Source organism: Alosa alosa, chromosome 5 (assembly GCF_017589495.1).
Source record: "Alosa alosa isolate M-15738 ecotype Scorff River chromosome 5, AALO_Geno_1.1, whole genome shotgun sequence".
Classification (NCBI taxonomy): domain Eukaryota; kingdom Metazoa; phylum Chordata; class Actinopteri; order Clupeiformes; family Clupeidae; genus Alosa; species Alosa alosa.
The window spans coordinates 16,583,613-16,599,242 of NC_063193.1; the positions used below are offsets into that span (position 1 = coordinate 16,583,613).

The 15,630-nt window shown below is 41.1% G+C and overlaps 1 protein-coding gene across 1 annotated transcript; it reads right to left on the bottom strand.

The window, feature by feature from the left end:
• Positions 1–7,537: 7,537 nt before the first annotated feature.
• Positions 7,538–11,641, bottom strand: star (steroidogenic acute regulatory protein). The gene is made up of 7 exons (XM_048243595.1): positions 11,522–11,641; positions 10,867–10,974; positions 10,451–10,581; positions 9,683–9,841; positions 9,173–9,357; positions 8,572–8,665; positions 7,538–8,136 (listed from the first exon to the last, which is right to left on the bottom strand). Exons 1-7 carry the CDS (start codon positions 11,583–11,585, stop codon positions 8,014–8,016), a joined length of 864 nt encoding a protein of 287 aa, XP_048099552.1. The 5' UTR covers positions 11,586–11,641; the 3' UTR covers positions 7,538–8,013.
• Between the last annotated feature and the right edge of the window lie 3,989 nt (positions 11,642–15,630).

The window sequence follows — 15,630 nt, forward strand, 5'->3', positions numbered from 1 at the left end:
TTTCTGTGGCACATTTTATCTTCTGGTTTATATCCAGAAGAGAAAAATATGTGAGCACGCAGGCCATTCATTTAGAACCAAGAAAAGGAAAAAAGAACCACAGAAAAAGAACCACAGAAAATTATTTTTTTTAAAAATCTGGACCGAGAACATGTGAATCTGGATTTAGCGTTATACCTGGACTGACACAATATGCCATAACAACAATACAATCATCATAATATATAACAACGACATATTGTGGATCCACAAATGTGGATGGACTTGTTATCGTGCTCCAAGTGTGGCCTGTAGGTCTGAGGCACTTTCTTTTCTCTCTGTGATGGCCACAGCCACACATGGTAACACAAGCCCTCACTTTACAAATGTACATTATTAGTTTCTTTTGGTACATCATGAATTTGCTGCACATTTTATTGTTTGCGGTCACATGTGCTATTCTATTCAAATAACTCACTCAACATTTTGTTTCATTTATTTACTTTATTAGTTTTTGTATTTTAGCCTTACATTGTTTTATATGGGTGCACACATTTAACACTGTAAGGTTATATAAGTTGTTTGTTACTAATCATGTGTTTCTTTGTCTTGAGTTACCTGGGCTGAGCGTTGGAGGCGTTCCCTTCCTGGTTGGGCAAAGGTGTGGCTGAGGGCTGAGAGGACCTAAGTCTGGGTGCCGACCTATTAGACCGTACCACGTCTGCCATGTGCCCGAGGGGGGAATTTGGCCTTAGTTACTTTGCTCTGTGTTATGATTTAAGTCTATGTATTTAGTGTATCCCCTTTTTGTGTCCTTTGGTTTGGCCAAACCGATATATATGTTCCCTATTGTTTCAGGTCAGTTTTTTGTTCAGACTATGTCACGGTCGTTATTATACTTTTGGTTGACCTCTTTTATAGGCCTAATGATCAGTTTGTAGACTTTGTCAATTTTTGATCATTCTTTGGGTAATAAAAACCCTCCATGCCTCACTGATCGGTCCCTTACACTCTCCCTCACCTCTCTCTTCTCTGCCCCACGCTTGCTTTTCCCCTTATTTCTACGTCACCAAATGTGGGTGGGAGAGGTTCGCCATTGAGAGCAGGCAGGTGTATAGGCACCTGGGGTCCTCATGCCGGTTGCCATCCACTGTAGCTAGCTGCGAACGTGTTGGAGTGTAGCAATGTTTCGGGGTGCTGTTTGTAGCGCAAGGTACAGTATGTACAAACATTCTGTTATTGTAAGACTATAATGGTTACTGGGGTTTCATGCACTAAGGTACACTGTAAAAAATAAGTAATGGTTACTTGAAAAAAGGGTGGAAACTCGTTGCCTTAAATAAGTTAAGTAAACAAAACTTTTCTCTTCCAAGTTATGTTTACTTGATGTCTACAAGTAATGCTTACTTAGAAGTTATCCTTACTTAAGACTTAAGTTCTGGTTACTTACTTCCAACTAGTAAAGTTTACTTCATGCCCTCAAGTAAAGCTTACTTGAAACAAAGTTGTATTTACTACTGTTAAATGAGTTACCCTTACTTTAAGTTGTAAAGGGTACTTTATGTTGGATAGTAAAGTTTCCTTGCAGAATGTACACAAATAGTTGGCACTATTAGATTAGATAACTTTATTGTCATTTTGCAGAGTACAAGTACAAAGACAACAAAATGCAGTTTACATCTAACTAGAAGTGCAAAAAAAGCAGAAAAATGCAATCTGATATACAAAGACAGGTGGTGCATAGACAGCATAAGAAATATGCGGTGTAAACAGTAGTATACAGTTGGTTTTACAGAAGGTGGTTTAGAGTAATATAAATTAGGTATAAATATGTGCAGTGTATTAGCAGAATAAATATGGATATTCGGTATGAACCATATAGACATATATGTACAGTATACAGCTATGTGCAGTGTGGTAACAGTACTGTAGTGCAGAAACAGTAACATTATAACAGTAGTAAGAATACGTGTATGTGCAGGATGAATAGTATGAAGAGCAGTAGAAAATGCCATGTATAAGTGTAATTACAGTATGTACATTTGTAAATAAATAGAACACTATGGGTGGAATAGGGTAGTGCAATTGTCCTTGGGGGTTGGGTGTCCCCCGTCAAGGTTTCCATGGTCATGGTGGACACCTCAACAGGCACAGGCAAGGAGGCATTGGGCGGGGGCTTAGTTGGTTGGTTGTCACCGGGATGCAGAGCTAGAGTTCAGTAGGGTGACAGCCGCAGGGAAGAAGCTTCCTCTGAACCTGCTGGTTTGGGTGCAGAGAGACCTGTAACGCCCCAGAGGGGGGGGTGAACAGTCTGTGGTTGAGGTGAGAACAGTCTCTGATGATGACTGCGCCTTACGCAAGCATCACTTGCCCTGGATGGCCTTGATGGAGGGAAGTGAGGAACCCGGTGATGCGTTGGCCAGTTTTCACCACCCTCTGCAGTTTTTTTTTAGTTAGTATTCTGGTGTAACCTCCATGTTTCAATCAGTAGTGTTTGAGCAACTGACCTCTGACTTCACATCCAAACAAGCACAACTTACATGTCCAGTTCATTGCTCTGCATTTTCAGTTTTCCAACTGCAAAAAGAAAAAGAGGGCAAAATTATTATCAATATGCATCTATTGGCCATGTTTAACAGCTGATTAAGTTTATCACATTAAATGTTCATTTAAATTATTTCTCCAGAGACCTAATTAATACTGTTAAGCTAAAAATATTATGATTTGGCAGCTTAATTTTCTCTCTATTTCAGGCCTAGTACATTTATCACAATAGAATTTAAAATGTCAATCATACGTTGGAATTATATGGATGCCATTTTGCACCTCAATAGCGGCACATTAGTTCAAATTCCACACACTGCAACCTAAGTCCTCTTGCTAAATCACAGCGAAAAAGATTTTAGATAAAAGACCATGGCTTTCTCAGTCAGTAAGGTTATGAGTCCAATTATCCTAATTGTTTTATCAATACAGTAGGAATATGGACGTAAAACCATACACAGTTTAATCTTTACACGTTTTGAATCAACTTAGCATGCTAACAAAGTTTTTCTCATGAGAAATGGCTAACGTTAGAACTAAACTTCATTAAGAGAGCTCATGAAGACGACTGCTATTGGCAAATTTATACAGCCTAGTTCTAGACCCCAGGCACCACCACTTCCTCATAACTTCGATAACATAAAAAATATCAAAGGGCTTGAATACCTAGAATATTTGTTTTCTGCTCTGCATGGTCTGAGGCAGTGTTAACAAAGATCTTTGGTGTTAACTCGCATAGCTGCTATCAGTTAGCTGCAAACTGTTAGCAGCTAGCGCATATATCGGCCACTTAGCAAGTTGAACTTAACATTACCCCAGCTGTTAATGAAACCGAATGTACAGTTTTGCACAAATGCTGTTAGTTCAACCTATATTGTAAACATTTGACACATTAATACATACTGTAAACTTACCGGACAGAGCAAGTCACTGGTGAAGCTGCGTTACACTCCCATCCCAAAAGTCAGCCACACCGTAACACTGCCGACCGTTGGCTGTGGAATCCAGAAAGCTCCCTCTGCTAACTGTGCGCGTGTGCACTGTGTGAGTCCAGTTTACTCAGGTCTGAGTTGTGAAGCTTACTCGTGTATCTCAAGTTTTAGACCCCATTGTTGCAAGTTCGGCACATTACTAATGTTACTCTAGTAAGAACACTAGGTCAGCCTATAGTAAGTAAAGTATACATGTGTTACTGCAGTAAGATGTAGTGTCATTTTTTACAGTGCAGGTTTTATTGTCTTCTTATGGGCTAAGGTGGTGCCGAGTGATTGCCAACGACGCCACTGTTTGTGTGTGTGTGCGTTTCAAACCTTTTGGGATGCATAGACTGACGAGCACAGAGGAGGTACACTTTTATACTAGCTGTTTTAGGGTATCCCTGCTCGTGTATTGCTTGGTTATATGCAGTCAGCCCTGCATTAGGCCGGCTTTACACGACAACGCTCCCGGGTTAAACCAACAATCGGATGTTTTATCGGATGTGCCTTTCGTTTAGACGGTGACAGCGTTTTTGGGGCTTAAAAACGCAAAAAAATGAACCCACCCTCCAGAGTGGAAATCTTAAAGACGCTCCACCGTTGCGTTCCCGTCTAAAGGGTTGAAAACGCAAAAGTGTGCTCTGAGCTGCTCACGCTGGCTATCCTCGCATATGCGTTGACGTCATATCCATGTGCAGTACAGCCAAACGACAACAAACATGTCGGATTATTTCCATCAGTCGGACATTCAAGTTGCCTTAGCTTAGGTTTTCGACTGTGGGCTATTTCGCGCTACTACGGAGAGAAGTAGAAGGAAGTTTCAATGCATGCGCACGCTCTTGGTGTTGTTGCAGTGCTTCACAGTAGGCCTACCACCTAGCCACCTGGCATGCATACTACTGTACATCAAATTTCACACACTTTTGCGTCACCGTGTGCATGCAGATTTCCACCCAAAGACGCTTGTCAACGCAAAATAAAAAGTGGGAACGCAACGCCACTTTTGCGGATTGTGTTCAGATCGTTGTCGTGTAAAGCTAGCTATAGACTTACGGGGGGCCACACAAGTTTAGCATATCACTCTTCAAAGTTTCTTACAACAATGTAAGTAAAACATTACTCAATTCCTTTCACAGTAAGTATTTGCCTATGTTTTTAACTTCCATTGTTCATACACATGATGTTTCTGCATTTGATGTACATTTATGATGCTGCAACAGAATACAGTCAGCAGCACAATATGTGAAACTCTTAGTACATGACCCGGTGTTGACTTCAAATCAGCTTTCCCAGACTTTCAGAGATGGCTAGTAAATTAGGCTAATGATGTGTTTCTCTGTGGACATATGCTCATACTTGAAACCCTCTCCTGTCCACAGTAATTGCAGGTACCCTTGACAACAGTTAATGGTGTAAGAGGACATCAGCCCCTCAAAGCATCTGTTTTAGGTTGATCCACAGGAGATCTGCAACATGTGTCACTTGCACTCTTCAGAGGTTAAGGCAACACATACAAGGCCAAACTAAAGACATCCCTCTCATTAAATACCAGGCATAATATATAACACTTTTTCTCTAGCAGAGGATAAAAGCAATGTCCAGATTTAGTTTTCTTAGACAAATGGAGAAGAATTACCTTCCAAATTCTGCAGTTGAATGTAGTCAGAGAATGAATTTCATCAAATAAAATCTAAAAATCTCATTTGTGGTGTTCAGAATGCAATAACATTAACTGTAGGCACTTCATTTTCTTTGTGCCAGACATCAACATTAACCTGTGTTTGCTGTATGGCTTCAAAATGCATATATGCCCACAGGGAACAGTAGTGAACTCATCATTACCAATCAGTCGTATGAATTTACATGGATCCCAGATTCAGCATTTGTTTTATTCAGGCCGGCCACTGACAGTGTGGAAACGGTCTTGACAGGTTGCATTTCAAAGTCATGAAAAGAGCATGCCTCTCCAGTCTCTTCTTGGATCCTGTTAAAATATACATCATAGGAAAATGTTACGAGCGTGAAAATGCAGGGGTCAGACTTCCTCTGGCGCAGGCTTCAGGGCTACCTCATATCCTGGAATGTGTGAAGCTCGCCTGAACCGTGCTTTCAAAGGGCTGTGAGGTTTCCCGCACACATGCGAATTGCCAAACACCTGCTTGCTTTGGCAAACACCCTGTGCACACTAATGTCCACCAGGCACGAAGGACATTTTCATGAATTCATCGGCTCAGTATTATTCACTTGTATAGACACACCACACAAACACACACACACACACAAATGCACAGGCGCACGCACACACACACACACACAAACTGCGTTCCAAATGATTATGCAAATTACTTTTTTTTTCGGATTTTCCTAAATAGTTAATGCAAATGACAGTCAGTATAATTTTCAAGTTATCAACCGTTAGAGTATAATTAAAATTTTATTGAACAAATCTCCCAATGATAACAATATTTTTTTAAAAAATACAAAACTCAATATGCACTGTTCCAAATTATTATGCACAACAGAGTTTCAAGACATTTTATAGGTTGTAAAGAACTAAAAATGGTCATTTGTTGAATTGGCAGCATTAAGTAGTCATATAAATTAAATCAAAAGTTATCTCAATCAAAAACATCAGGCCAAGTTACATGTTAACATAGGACCTCTTCATTGATATCACCTTCACAATTCTTGCATCCATTGAACTTGTGAGTTCTTGGAGAGTTTCTGCTTTAATGTCTTTGCAGGATGTCAGAATAGCCTCCCAGAGCTGCTGCTTGGATGTGAACTGCCTCCAGTCCCATACTCATAGATTTTGCTTGATGATGCTCCAAAGGTTCTCAATAGGGTTGAGCTCAGGGGAAGATGCAGGCCACACCATGAGTTTCTCTCCTTTTATGCCCATAGCAGCCAATGACCCAGAGGTATTCTTTGCAGCATGAGATGGTGATTTTGCTACGGAAGGCACGGTTCTTCTTTTTGTACCACGGAAGAAAGTGGTTAGTCAGAAACTCTACATACTTTGCCGAGATCATTTTCACACCGTCAGGGACCCTAAAGGGGCCTACCAGCTCACTCCGGCCCAAAACATGACTCCGCCACCCATTTTCACCAACCATCCATTACTCCATCCATCTGGACCATCTAGGTTTGCACGGCACTCATCCGTAAACAAAACTGTTTGAAAATTAGTCTTCATGTATTCCTGAGCCCACTGCAACCATTTCTGCTTGTGAGCATTGTTTAGGGGTGGCCGAATAGTGGTTTATGCACACTTCCTGAACCTTGAGGTTCGCAGGACTCCAGAGACACCAGTGGCTTCAAATACCTCTTTGCTGCTTTGCAATGGCATTTTAGCAGCTGCTCTCTTAATCCTATGAATTTGTCTGGCAGAAACCTTCCTTATTATGCCTTTGTCTGCACGAACCCGCCTGTGCTCTGAATCAGCGACAAATTTCTTCACAGTACGAAATATCCAATGTTTTCATACCTTGTCCAAGGTAGTGCACAATTTCACGCTTTTCAGCAGCAGAGATCCTTTTTCTTTCCCATATTGCTTGAAACCTGTGGCATGCTTAATAATGTGGAACATCCTTCTTAGTTTTCATTTGATTGGGCTCACCTGGCAAACTAATTATCACAGGTGTCTGAGATTGATTTCAAAGCCCTGAGACACAATACTATCCATGAGTTTAATTGGAAAAACAAAAAATAAATGTTTGACACTTAAATCCAATTTGCATAATAATTTGGAACACGGTGTACATAATGCAACACATGCAAAGGAACTCGTTCATAAAAGAGGACTTACAGACCAAGAATGCACATTTGTGACCCCAACAAGCAACCTTTGTACAAAGCACACTTGATATTAGTCAGTGTGCTCAGATAGAATCAAGAAGATAACAGCAACTATATGTCTGCTTCCTCAAGCACCTGAATGCTATATTGAGCAAATCAAGGTGGGAACAAAAGCATTTAGTGAAAACAGTAAAACACACTTCCAATCGTATTTAGATAATTTCTGTTTATTCACTTGGCAGACATCCTTACCCAGGGTGACAGGCAATGACATAAACGTAATAAATATTAAAGATAAAAGTGTTTTTCTTTATACAAACAAAGTGACCACATGTGATTGGAAATACATAGACATTTGGACTAGAGAGAACTAGATAAATGGCAGAACAATTTGCAGAAGGCAGTGGACACACAGGTTGGCAGACCAACAGGATGGTAAAAGGAGCTTGTGCATCCAGATACTCTGCTACATTTACAGTTTGGATTCAAAATACCTGTCAGGAATGGAATGGGGCATTCAGACTCCACTGAGCTATTATAAACTGATTGGGGGTTGGGCAACATTTTCCTCTTGAATCATGTGTGTACTGTAGTATTTACAAAAGTGGGTGTGAAGGAGATCATGGCTGGGCAAGTCTGTACTTAAGAAGGAGGCTGCCAGCGAATCCCGCGCTCAGGAGCCAAGCGTCCGACGTGCAGCCACAGGCCAGAGGGGTCAGCAGGCCAGAGCAGCCGCCTCCAGCCCACCACTGACCATCATCCTCTGGCGCAGGTGGTTGGCAAAGTCCAGCTGGGTTTGGGACAGCACCCTGTTGATGATTGTCTTTGGTATCCAGCCCTGGGTAGACAAAGAGAGGCAAATCAGACCATGTACTGAGGAAAGAAAGTAAGCATAGAACTCGCTGCGAATCTTGGTGTGGGCTATGCGGTTCCCATGATGAAAAGGTAAAGTAGAGTGGGTGGAGTTGTTTACAAGTTTTGTAGGTTTTTGGATAGAATTTAAATATAGAATATGTTTAGAGAAAGGACGCAGTATGGTTATTGATTCAAACTGAAATTACCAGGAGAGTGTAGAGAGGTCAGAATTCTATTGGATATGAATAAAATATACATCTTAATACAGACTTTCAAACTTTATGCCATTGCTATTTGCAGTACTTGGAGATAAAGGCATTCAGTGAGAAATATATGGTGTGATAAAATACCTAGGTAAGGATAATTTGTGGAAATGAATGTCACTATATATGATATGCTGTACGTTTGGAATCCTCACCTTAAGATCTATGCTCAATAACCAGGTAAACTTTGTCTTGTCTGGATCTTCCGCACTTGGACGCATCACAATGCAGGTTGGTCCATTCTCTGCCCTGAAGGTGGGGTCACACAATGTAATGCTTGAGAAACTTTGCTCCAAATTCTGCTTCAGGTTCTCCAAATACTACTTTCATCAGCAGTTAACAAGTAGAGGGTGATTATAATTATTGTAACTGTCACATAACACCAGTGAATCAATTCCAGATGTTAAATATTGAGACACAACAGCTGATTCTGGACCTGTGCCTGGTCCAAATTGGCTCTCATCTGGCAGGAATCTGATTGGCTAGCCCAGATTGGCTCTCATCTGGCAGGATTCCTGGACAGAGCTGTTCCAGAACCAGCTGCTTTCTGACCCCTGTGCTCCCATGGACTACTCAACACCAAGATAAATGGAGATGTTCCATTCATACTCAACACCAAGAGATTTTTCCATCCGTACTCAACACCAAGAGATGTTGCATACATACTACACATAGTACAGCTTCAAAATAAATACATTACAGGTATCGTCTGGCTTTGTTCAACCTGTTATTGTAAGATTTAGACAGCTGCAGTACCTCACAACGCCCTTCTGCTCTGGCATACCCGGATGCTGGGTGGACATTCCAGCTAGGAAACAGGTGGAGCCTCGCCGCTTGGCGCAGCGCACACTTACAAAGTCGCGCGGCCCGACCACGTTACCAGGAGTCTCAGCCGAGACCTCGTGAGTGACCATGGTGTCCTGGCCAATCTTTTGGAGAATCTAAGACAGAGTTGAGGAGAAACAGAGGGATCTGCATTTAAAGTGTTCACACTGAAAGAGTACTTTAAAATACTCACACATCAACTGAGAAAACCAGAAGAGTTTGTTAAGCAAGAGGAGAGGGACTGGTCTTTTGAATCAAGCAGTTAGGGGAGGAGATGGTAGAACAATGCAATAGGTCACCATTCAAAACTGACGCTTCTACGTATCAAACAATAGCACAAAATCACATTACATACAAAAAAATGCATATACACTTTTATAATACTAGCTACTGGCCATGGGAAGCTTCCAGCCCTCCGGATCAGGTGTTCAGCCCTCTCACCTTGACCTGTTTGACGTTTGGGTTCCAGTCCCCCATCTGCTCCATGTTGTCCACCAACTCATTATAGAGGTCGTCAGGGTGCTGCTCCAGCACCACCTCCAGCTTGAACACCTTACCGATGTCCGGCAGCACCTTGCTCAAAACCTTATCACCACTGGCCTGGAGAAAGAAACACACACAGACACACACACACACACACACACACAATTGCAACATTACTCAGTAATCACTGGTATTATAGACATATGGTGGTGCAAATTCATATTCTCCCTGTAAGTAAAGGAAGAAGTCCTGCATATGGGTGTTTAAGTATGGCTCTACCTTTAAGCAACACCTTTTTAGTGAGATAATGCACAAGGATGTGAATGTTTAATTGCCTTTCAATGTGATCCCATTCAATACCTGGTTCTGAGAAATCTTAGGAACATAATTTTCACTTAACCTCATACCAGCAAAATCCTGCTAGGTTTAGTTTTTCATGAATTGATGACATTTTCCTGGAGAACATTTCTTTTTAGGATTCTTTTTGTCACACATTTTAGTGGATATTCCATTTTCTATATGAACTATCAATTCTGTTGGGTCAGGTTCTGCATGGGGTTAATGAAATGGTTCTTTGGATAATTACCCCTCATGAAATGGCAGGTGCATCTTCAAACATAGTCACAGGCACTGTAAGCATATATCCAGACCTAATACTCCTTTTAGGAGATTTGCACAGCATTGTTAACACATGCAGCATATTAGAGAGGTTGGATGCATGATTACTGTAATAATTTCTGTCTGCCAGCCATCCTGTTCACTGAGAATGCTGATAGATTTCTGCAAGGCCTCCTGTCCCTGCTTTACATAGGCAAGGTCCACCTCAGTGCACGCCCGCTCCTCCTCAATTCGGCTGCCTGGTTTTGACATGCACACACGCACACAAACACGCACGCACATACACGCACAGAGGAAGTACAGTGGATAAACACACCAAGCAAAGGCGTAGGTTTAAGCAGTAAACAAATGATGCGTGCAGCATGCAAGCATATATCAGATGGTGCAAGAGAGAGACAGGGAGAAATGGAAAGAGAGAGAAGGGGAGAGGAGTTTACAATGACAGTTATCGGCAACTGTTATGTGTTGTGAGTGACTGGATGCACATATAAAGTGTGTGTGTGTGTGTGTGGGGGGGCTCTTACTAAGCAGTGAGCTCCTGCGACGGACATGGCTGATCCAACTGCTGGGCCCTGGACCTGACAGAGAGCTGAGCTTGTGGTGGATCGCCACAATCGCATTCTTCTGCAAACCTGCAAGCACAGGAAAATCAGATACAAACATACAAACAAACACACACACACAGACATATATACACAGGCCATGCCAAAACACAATTGCTTTTTATGTTTGCTTATGCAAACATCACTACATTATCCTGCAATACCTTCCACTCAATACAATATATTGTACCCAATCACCTATACTTCCTTTCAATACTGTAAAAACAGATTATAATAGACAGCATGATTTTCCTGACCTGAATTTATAACCAACTAATCATTGTTACCCCACAAACATGTCAAAAAAGCAACCAATAGTTCAGGTTGACAAAAGTTCTGATTGATTCTGGAGAACTCCAGAACATTGGCCTTTATAAAAACACATTACCAGATATATACAGTATGGTATTAATAATGTTTTTTGTATAAACATCTTGAACATAACTCTGTTACATGATACAAACACAAACTAATGTTATAGTCATATCTGAGTGAAATTAATTCCATTCATTGCTGACCATCAGCTCCTTAACTTTAGCTTCTCAGTCACAAAAGTAAGTCCAGTGCATCAACTTACCTGTCATGTTTCGCATGTGACGATAGGAAATACCAGCAGCGAGCTTGAAAGTTGCAGGCAACATTGTATTAATAAATGAGCTCTCACTAAGAAACAGAACGAGTACAACAACACTTGGAGTCGAAGCTTACTTAATTCTGCCTGAGTTTCCTGCTGGTGGATGCTATATAGGCCGAATGCAAGGCCACACTGCCGTCACCTCGCAGATAAAAAAAAGTCTCATCAGTCAAGCACCTCCCCCGACCCTGCAGGCCAAGGATGCTCAGTGTACAGGGCGAGCCTGTCTCCGTCTCTCATAAACACTGTACAGATAACATCCAGTCCAGTGCCCCAAAAACTTGGCCATGCCGTGCCAGTACACGCACAACTCTCTCTCCTTCCGGTTTGCTCCCCCTTCTCTCTCTCTCTCTCTCTCTCTCTCTCTCTCTCTCTCTCTCTCTCTCTGTCTATCACCAGAGAACCACATGTTTCGGGTGAGTCTGCATGATGGTCCTATTCAGATTGTAGCGTGACATTTACAATATGAAGATGTGATAATAGTTTAATAATAAGAATCATAATTTACTATTAAAAGATTTTTAGTCATATAACTGCTTAAATCCAGCTTGCTCTAAAACAAATAAAAATGTGCAAATGCTGCAAGGTCATGCATGATAGACAACCAGTGTGAAACAAGTTAGACTTATAATGTTTAAAAACTTAGAAGCTTAGAATTAAAGTGTGTTTTTTAATTAAAAGCATAACTTGTTTTTGCTAGAATAACCTGTTATAATTTTACTTAAATTTAGAGTGTTTTTCTTAAACATAAACGAAAGTTTTTTGACTTATAAAACTGTTTTGCTCAGACATAAGGAATATTTACTTGATGCATAAAATGTGTTTGCTTAGATATAAAATGGTTGTGTTAGAATTAAAGTGTGTTATGCTAAATGAGATGTGCTTTGAACAAAATGTAAAGACAGAATCTAAAAACAAAAAGCTGACTGGCAACTAAAAAGAAAAAAAGCAGACAGTTTAGACAGGCTTAGACAGTTTTCTTTCTTTGTATTTTTTATTTGTATTTAATAAAAGTCAAAATCCTAACCTTTGATTAGGAGTTTGTAAAAAGACCGTCTAGTGTTTTCTCGTATTTTTCTGCCTCTCCTGTGTTGCTGAGAACCCTGGATGCCTTGCAACAGGGCCTCTGCTCCAAAGACTTGACTTCGCTCCGGGTGAGTAGGGCGTCCGTTTGAGGGCTACTTTCTAAGACACTGTATATGGGCAAAAAACATACTGCGCACGCACTGACATACACAGGAGTAGTGAACTCAGCCAGGCATTTGGGAAGGAAAGTCCTATGCTCCAGGGCAGACAAAAAAACAAATAGGCTTTGTTAGCAAATTTATTTGTTGTGACAAATTGTTTGTGAAGCTAAGGTCTAGGACCCGTTGTGGTCTAAATGCACATCACACACCCAAGCGAGGATATGGAAATCTGTCTGATAAACAGTGTTGGACAAATTACTTCAAAAGCGTAATGCATTATTTATTACTTGTTACTGTCATTTCAAAGTAATTTGTTACATTACAATATTACTGTCTTTGAATTGTAAGGCATTACACTACGTTTACATTACTTTTACCAAAATAACAGGAAATATGGATTTGGTGTTCTCAATAGATCTTCATGTGTTCAATGCAGCTCATTACACGGCAGGAGGTGATGTGGTATGGCATAATGACTGAGCTAGGCTTAAGGCTAACAAAAGAACAATATAATGGTTGCAGTTATGGCTTATGGGACAATGTAGGCCCCAAAGGCCAAAGGTCCCTCACAACTTAATATAGTAAAATATAGCCATAGTGAAATTGTATGTTGACTTTAAATGGTTCTCATCATTGCTGGTTGCCTTTCCTTCCACTTACAGTGGTGTAGACTTAAATGCAAATAGTTTGAGAATAATGGCTACGATCTTTGTCTGTAAAAGCAACATTTTAGTTATTCTCACTGCTTGAAATGAGAAGTATAGCCTAACCATGTTAGATCTGTTGCATGAATGGCAAAGATAACTCAAATTCCCTTTCTACAGTCATCTAAACAAGGCAATCAAATTCCAGGACCAGCATAGATGACTTTTTTTAATTCTTGGAAAATCTTCTCTGGTGCCAATTGAGCATTTCTCAATTTTGGATTAAAAAGCAAAGTAACTTCAGTTACTGAGAATTGTACCGAGTAAAATATTACTGAAATTGTATTGGTAATGCCTTACATTACTGCATTACAGCAAAAAGCAATGCATTACTGTAATTACATTACTTTTTTAATGCATTACACCCAACACCGCTGATAAATACAAGTGTATTTAGGGATAGAATCTAAATTGTTATAGTTCCGTTGTGGTCAATTGAAGTTCTTATATGTTACAAGAACTGTCATTAAAAAGAGCTTTAATTTCAATTTGACAAAACTCCCGAAATAATAGGGTAGTTGATTTTCCCTCAGATCTAGACAGTAGTGATTTTTTAACCTCTCTCAGATTTTGATGACAAACAACTCTGGCAAATTACAGCTCTGAATTTCTTCCTCTTAGTGAAGTTAACCACATTTTGAAGTACGAGTCGAAGGGAATAGGGAACAGCGACTAAGAGATAGAGAGAGACTCTGAAGTGGTCTATTTTCCTTAGCCCCTTAACCCCAAATTAGGGAATTTGATTCAGATAGGGAGAGCCTCTCAATCAAGTCAATCCTCTCATACATCCTAAACCCGTCGAAAAGGGGCCCTCGCATCATACACACACACTGAAAGATACTTCCTCTTTTGCCCTGTGATATCATCACAGTCCGAAGACGAACACCAACAGGAGTAGCGATCTCAACTGTGTTAAAGGGAATCCCTTTGGACACCAGAGTAGTCACAAAACGCATACCTCCTCTTTTACCCTGTGAAATCCTCACAGTCTGAAGACGAGCGCACCCACACCTACAGGAGTAGCGATCTCTACTGTGTTACGGGAGCCCCGTAGACACCAGAGTGGACACAAAACGCAACAAGATGAATTGGGTGGGTGGGGTGGAGTAGTGGGTGGGGTGGAGTAGTGAGGGTTAAGGGTGGGTGAGTGGGTGGGCTACGCTACAACATGAACGACACATCCGTTCTGAAAGCCAAGGCCCGACGTCAGCAGCAACATCATGTGCTGTAATCAGTTGTCATATCTGTGGTGATGGTCTCCGAGGCACGTCTGAATGTTTCCCTCCCTGCCCCGTTCATGGTGGCCCACTGCACTGGACATTTCAACCCTCATCTGGGTTAATACCAAGGCCCTCTCATCTCAATTCAACCAGGTGTGATGAACATGATTCCAATTTAGAAATTGCATGTGTCCCCCCTTGTTAGGTTACTTACTGCTATTGATCAAATCCCATGAACTTTCACAGATTATGATTACTTTTACACCATCGGATTATGAGACAAGTCCTCCTTCTAAATCCCCTCACCTTGGTGTGGTTTATGGTTAAGCAAACCCGTTTTCACAACCTTGTTTCCTAAGGCTGGCCTGTGGCCCTCGTAATCTCAGGATAATATTGCTTTAATGACTGGTATAAAGACAAGCTCATAGGGTCGACATTCTCAAGAGCACAAAAATATTATCTTGCCAAGTAGGTCAGGAAGGGGGTTTGTGGGCTCCGCCCAAAGTTGTAGGCAACTGCATGTGTGTGCGCGCATGCCAGACCAAAGTCTCCTTCACCTGCCACCCCTATGTGCCATCTGCTGCCACACAGGGTAATTTATTCCCAGTTTGCAAGGACGTTTGCCCTAATTGCTGTTCTCTAAAGATGAGAGTTTTTATTCTCTACCCCCCATGGCACCAATAGTTCTGGGGCCGATTTTGACTAGTCCTAGATTAAAGGCTCTATCTGAATCTCTTCTAAAGTTCTCTTTTAGTCCAGGACAAGGCTTAATACATATAAGGGGAAATAGGCCTAGGAATAAAAAGTGGTTTATAAAAAATTGTGTGTTGACCTACTGATTTCAGACCCTGTCTGTGCACACAGACTGTAGGCAACAATTGATGATGCACTGTCTGCTTAAAGGTAAGCTAAACTATGTTTGGCGATAAAATGCACTGAAG

Bases quoted from the DNA above. Each gene is read 5' to 3' on its own strand.
- star (XM_048243595.1), bottom strand. From the start codon at position 11,585: ATGTTGCCTGCAACTTTCAAGCTCGCTGCTGGTATTTCCTATCGTCAC. The intron at 9,358-9,682 runs GTGAGAGGGCTG...ACTCTGTCTTAG, and splicing joins CAAACGTCAAACAGGTCAAG to ATTCTCCAAAAGATTGGCCA. The intron at 8,666-9,172 runs GTACTGCAGCTG...CCCCACCTTCAG, and splicing joins GAGCAGAAGGGCGTTGTGAG to GGCAGAGAATGGACCAACCT.